The sequence below is a fragment of the Bombus huntii genome, chromosome 3, assembly GCF_024542735.1.
Source record: "Bombus huntii isolate Logan2020A chromosome 3, iyBomHunt1.1, whole genome shotgun sequence".
NCBI lineage: Eukaryota > Metazoa > Arthropoda > Insecta > Hymenoptera > Apidae > Bombus > Bombus huntii.
The window spans coordinates 683,688-690,025 of NC_066240.1; the positions used below are offsets into that span (position 1 = coordinate 683,688).

Consider the following 6,338-nt stretch of genomic DNA (forward strand, 5'->3'; position numbering starts at 1 on the left):
TATAGAGTTTAATATTATACAGGGTGGTTGTTAACTGGTAGTACAAGCGGAAAGGGGGTGACTCTGCGCGAAGAAAGAAGTCGAAAATATAGAATAAAAATTGCTTCTTTTACTTTTTTTTTTTTTAATTTTTCCATCGAGATAACGATCTACAGTGAGATCCGTTATAACGTACCGCAAGCGTACCGAGTTCAAAGTTCAAAATTGATTTTCTCGAAAACAAAGCCTCAAACGAAAAATTTTTATTCTATAATTTCAACTTCTTTTTTTGCGTAGAATCACCCCCTTTCCGCTTGTACTACCAGTTACCAACCACCCTGTATATTGTATGAAGTTAGGACTTAAAATAACTGAATATTTGTTGTTTTCTAAGTAGAGCTTTCATCATGTTATTATGAATTTATATCTATTCTCTCTACCAACAAGACATATGTGGATAGGTTAACTACATTTCTATCAAAAATGAAGTTAGAACAGTTGAGAACTAGTGCGACGCGACGATATGTATAGGATACTTGTTAGCAATCCGATTTGTTTTATCCGGTTATATCTATCATAATTCTATTATATCTATCTATTATATCTATTGTTAACCTTGCGGAATACGTTATCAGAATATGAATATTCTTTGGTTACGCTAAATAAATGATAGGTAAAGAAAGAGAAAATATCAAGCGATAGAGAAATATCCAAGCGACAAAAGCGGAGATTTTTATTCTCCTTCCGCCGTAAAAACGAACAATCGCCCTTCGCGTTCGTTTATTTATGCATTTCATAAAAACGGCCGACCAAGGTTGTATTATATTCGATTCTCCTCCAGTCTGCTTACTATCCTCTTCTACTGATCGTGAGTCTGCGCAGCTCTTCTACAGAGAGCTCCACGTTAATGTATAAATGAATAGAGTACCAGTGCTGTTACTCCCTCTACTACTTTCATCTTGCGTTCACAGAGGGTGGTGCTGATGGTAGTAGCGACACCGGCGACGACGACGCCATTCGAAGTGGAGTTAATTAAGGGGGTGCTGATGCGCTGGTGCTGGTGCTGGTGCTGGTGCTGGTGCTGGTGCTGGTGCTGGTGCTGGTGCTGGTGCTGGTGCTGGTGCTGGTGCTGGTGCTGGTGCTGGTGCTGGTGCTGGTGCTGGTGCTGGTGCTGGTGCTGGTGCTGGTGCTGGTGCTGGTGCTGGTGCTGGTGCTGGTGCTGGTGCTGGTGCTGGTGCTGGTGCTGGTGCTGGTGCTGGTGCTGGTGCTGGTGCTGGTGCTGGTGCTGGTGCTGGTGCTGGTGCTGGTGCTGGTGCTGGTGCTGGTGCTGGTGCTGGTGCTGGTGCTGGCGCTGGTGCTGGCACTGGCGCTGCTGCTCCTGCTGCTCCTGCTGGTGCTGGTGGTGCTGGTGGTGATGGTGTTGGTGCTGGTGGTGCTGGTGGTGATGGTGTTGGTGCTGGTAGTGCTGATGCTGGTAGTGTTGGTGCTGGTGCTGGCGCTGCTGCTCCTGCTGCTCCTGCTGGTGCTAGTGGTGCTGGTGGTGATGGTGTTGGTGCTGGTAGTGCTGATGCTGGTAGTGCTGGTGCTGGTGCTTCTGCTGGTGCTGGTGGTGCTGGTGGTGCTGGTGGTGCTGGTGGTGACGGTGTTGGTGCTGGTAGTGCTGGTGCTGGTAGTGCTGGTGCTGGTAGTGCTGGTGCTGGTGATGTTGGAGCTGGTGATGTTGGAGCTGGTGCGCTGATGGACTGGTCTTGGCCCCGGCGCAGGCGCAGGCGCAGGCGCAGTTGGTGGCGCAGGCGCTGGCGCACGATCTGGCGCATGTACCGGCGCAGGCGCTGGCGCAGGCGCTGGCGCAGGTGCTGGCGCAGGAGCTGGTACACTTGCTCGTGCTCGTCCTCGTCCTCGTCGTCGTCCTCGTGCTGTTGATTCCTCTGAGGCTGGTGCTGCTGCTGAGGCTGGTGCTGCTGCTGAGGCCGGTACTGCTGCTGAGGCTGGTGCTGCTGCTGAGGCCGGTGCTGCTGCTGAGGCTGATGCTGCTGCTGAGGCTGGTACTGCTGCTGAGGCTGGTACTGCTGCTGAGGCTGGTACTGCTGCTGAGGCTGGTACTGCTGCTGAGGCTGGTACTGCTGCTGAGGCTGGTACTGCTGCTGAGGCTGGTACTGCTGCTGAGGCTGGTACTGCTGCTGAGGCTGGTACTGCTGCTGAGGCTGGTACTGCTGCTGAGGCTCGCACTGCTGCTGAGGCTGGTACTGCTGCTGAGGCTGGTACTGCTGCTGAGGCTGGTACTGCTGCTGAGGCTGGTACTGCTGCTGAGGCTGGTACAGCTGCTGAGGCTGGTACAGCTGCTGAGGCTGGTACTGCCGCTGAGGCTGCTGGTGCTGAGGCTGCTGGTGCTGAGGCTGCTGGTGCTGAGGCTGCTGGTGCTGGTGTTGGTGCTGATGCTGATGCTGGTGCTGGTGCTGGTGCTGGTGCTGGTGCTGGTGCTGATACTGATACTGGTGCTGGTTCTGATGCTGATACTGGTGCTGGTGCTGATGCTGATACTGGTGCTGGTGCTGGTTCTGGCACAGGCTCTGGCGCAGGTTCTGGCTCAGGGTCTGGCGCAGGCGCTGGCGCAGGTTCTCTCGCAGGTGCCGGCGCAGGTGCTGGCGCAGGTGCCGGCTCATTCGCTGGCGCAGGCGCTGGCGCAGGTGGTGGGGCTGATGGTGATGCTTGTGCTGGCATTGGCACTGGCACTGGCACTGGCACTGGCACTGGCTCTGACTCTGGCACTGGCACTGGCACTGGCTCTGGCTCTTGCACTGGCACTGGCACTGGCACTGGCACTGGCACTGGCACTGGCACTGGCACTGGCACTGGCTCTGGCACTGGCACTGACACTGGCACTGGCACTGGCTCTGGCTCTGGCACTGGCACTGGCACTGGCTCTGGCACTGGCACTGACATTGGTGCCGATGCTGGCACTGGTGTCGGCGGTGATTCATATTATACTAGAAAACGGGACGGGAGTTTACATAGCTGGAGAGCGACGAATTATGAAAAGTTTTGTGATTTTGTTGACAAAGTTTGGTGAGCCTCGACAGGATTCGTACCTCGCATATTTCTTTTACCTCATAGAAATGACAAGCTAGTATGAATCATGGACGTTTGCGTCGATGAGAGCGTATAATAATAAAAATAGTTATAATTATAGACTAGTTATTGTAATGTAGCGGCACGCGAGCAGGACAATTCAAATCCTGTTGTTGTTTTGTTTCGGAGTATCATGACCGTTAGGTCACAGGTATTGCAAGGAGTAATGAACTCCGAGCAAAACAATGTCGCCGCTACTTTCAACCGTCAAACGCAGTCGAGTTCAAACTTTCCGACTGTCCCCCGACCAGTATAAATAAACAAACGAAATGACGAGCTAGAGAAGTTCAGCGATCGCAGCATAAGCATATAGACGCATCAGACGTATATACAGAGTTTCTTGAGATAGCGCGTATTTATTTCGTAGGAGTTATCATACCTGGACTTGTGACGAATCGAGTTTATAGACAATATATATCTTTAATAGATTGCTCACAAACAGTTAGTCTGTATTTCGTGATATCTGATAAGATCAATCATCTACAGTAATATATATGTTTACATTTAATATCTGTATGAACGCAATTTTGCCTTGTTCCCCTATTTTCGACAAATCGGGTGGTTAATTATAATATTATATTTTCGACCAGTCACGGGTAGACGCGATCGCGAGGTAGCGCGTCAACGGAAGTCGTAAAATCCCGTTACGATTACAATAATGGACACCACGAACAGATCGACCCCCTTAGTTCTTTTGGGATAATAGGGGTGATTGATGTGGTATAACACTGCGATTAACGTGTTATAATATTTATATTTACAACGACTTATTACAAGATAAAGTTACCTTGTTACGTGTGATATAAATGTCGTAAACGAAGGCGGATGAAGACCTGATAGAGATGCACTGAATGTTCCGTCGTAGTACAACAAGTTCCTTACAGTTGAATGTAGTAATGTAGTAGAAGAAGAAGTTGAATTGACCCCCTTGATGTCGTAGAAGAAGAAGTTAACTCCCTGATGTAATAGAAGAAGTGAAGCCCGTTCTCGTGTTGTTACGGAGGAAAGCTCGGTGTGGCAATGCCTTTTAAACTAAGAAATCGGATTCGTTGCTCACACTTTCCGTTAGTAAAGTGAGGGTAACAATCTGCGATGCCCATTGGCTATCGTCAATGTTAATGAATGATGATAGAAGGAGGAAATCTCCTACCAACGTTGCTAGTGAGTGAGATAAATATTTACTTTTTCCGTCAGGTAACTGCTTCCTCTGTAATATTTAAGAGCGCCTAATAAACCTAAGGACTTTGCTAAGAACCAGCCATAAACCGAAAACACTTCTAGGATTAGTAAATCCTTCAGAATAAACAGATTAACTTAAGTACCATGTATTAAAACAATTAAGTTAAAAAGTTTATGGTGGGTCCTTAGGTTTATCGAGGCTTGGAATGACGGTACGTGGACTGTGGACCGTAGGTACGAACCATCTCACGCGACATAACGATTACTATCGACATTATCTATTTAAAATCGACCGCAAAGAAATATCCTATTTGGATTACATAATTCGAAAATTAACTATTTGAACATTTTCAAATTCTGAGACAAATTTATTAAGGTAATTTTCTCAATTTTAGTATTTTTTTAACTTGATATATTATTACTTTTTAAATATATACGCGTTATGTAAAGAATAAGCGACTATTATAGATAAACATGTACATATGTAGTAAGTATCGATCGAAGATAAATCTTAAAGCCTCTAAAATCGTAAAAAATTTTTTGAACAAATTTCGAGATAGATATATTAATATTTAGTAGAATAGAATTGTTTAACATAACAGGAAAAGTAAGAGCGAATAAAAAAGGATATACAAGAAAGAAAGGAAGAAAGAAGGAAGGAAAGAAAGAAAGAAAAAGTTCTGGGGGATGAAATGCGGAATACAATGGAAATGTTGTAGAAATGATAACATCCGGTTGTCTGGCCCGTCCTGTTGATCTCCCTGGTAGCACTATGGTTTCATGTGCACCCTTGTTGTAAGGGGTTGGGGACGGTGGCGGTAAGGGGAGGACGTGGTTTCGTTGATTAAAATAACCTCGTCAGTGTAGTCGTTCTGTTGTACCACTAGTCGGGGGATGATGAGTAATCGTCTGGCTTAGGAAATCGTCATGACAAGGGCATCGGACAAAACAAGGGGCGGAGAGGAGAAGAGCTGCAGGTCACCCGTTGAACAAGATCAAATGCGAATTGAATAAACTGTAATAACATAAATTTATAATTTACCTATAGTACTGAGAATAAGTAACTGGAAAATTATATATTTCCTTGATCGTTAAATAATTTAACGATAAAAAAAATAATCGGTAGATACTTACAAGTATAGCGTACGCGTAATTGTAATTGCAAGTACACGTACTTAATGTAAATAAATAATTAATTATAGGATCGACGAAGTAAAAATATCGTGCTTTAAACGTGACTGCCTTAATTTTTATAATTATCCTTAAATTTTATCCTAATTCTTTAATTATTTTTGTTTTCATTCTCATTACAACTGTTACTTTTAATTCACATGAATAAAATATACCTATTCCTGTAAGTTACGATTTAGAAATAGGATTATAGATAGTATTGGGCAAATTTTATTTGGAACAAACATAAAAAATAACAATCTGAAATAATGAGTTCCAACCACTTTATTATTTTTACTTTAGAAATAGAGAGTGTAACTTTATTTCATATTAAGGTTAAATAAATTATTTTCAAATGCTTTTCCATTTTTGTTAACTCTTTCAAATAACAAATAATTTGAACTTTAAATAACACTTATACTTTGCATACGATTAAGTCATAAACAACATAATCAAGTTATTCTATCTACAACATAACGATATTTGCTCTTGGAATCGTTATAATTACGATAATATTTAAAGAACACGCGTTTGAAATTGTGAGCGGAAGAAACTGTGAGAAGATTTTTATTTTACGAAATAAACAATAAATTATTTCTTATAAGTATTATTTCAGGAAATATTTATTCAAATCCGGAATAAGAAATTATATAAAATGATTATTTTTCTTCGTGAGGATAATAGTCTTAATAAATAATACAATGACTGGAAGAAACTAACGCATAATTATATCAAAATAATACGTTGCTAAAGAAGATAATGTATTTTTTAAATAATCATTTTTGAAATGTCTTATTTAGATAATATCTATCATTTCTTCTGAAAATAAATGCAAGTGGTATAAAAATTTCTTATTTGCATCGTATTTATATAACAATGTA

General features: G+C 43.3%; 1 protein-coding gene across 1 annotated transcript; it reads right to left on the reverse strand.

Moving 5' to 3' along the window:
* Positions 1-881: 881 nt before the first annotated feature.
* On the reverse strand, positions 882-6,010 carry LOC126863561 (cell surface glycoprotein 1-like). Its single transcript, XM_050613826.1, has 2 exons — positions 2,467-6,010; positions 882-2,399 (listed from the first exon to the last, which is right to left on the reverse strand). The coding sequence occupies exons 1-2, from the start codon at positions 2,920-2,922 to the stop codon at positions 1,008-1,010; spliced, it is 1,848 nt and encodes a 615-aa protein (XP_050469783.1). The 5' UTR covers positions 2,923-6,010; the 3' UTR covers positions 882-1,007.
* Between the last annotated feature and the right edge of the window lie 328 nt (positions 6,011-6,338).

Coding starts and splice junctions, on each gene's coding strand:
- LOC126863561 (XM_050613826.1), bottom strand. CDS start 2,922: ATGTCAGTGCCAGTGCCAGAGCCAGTGCCAGTGCCAGTGCCAGAGCCA. Junction 2,400..2,466: donor CAGAACCAGCACCAGTATCA/GTATCAGCACCA, acceptor CACCAACACCAG/CACCAGCAGCCTCAGCACCA.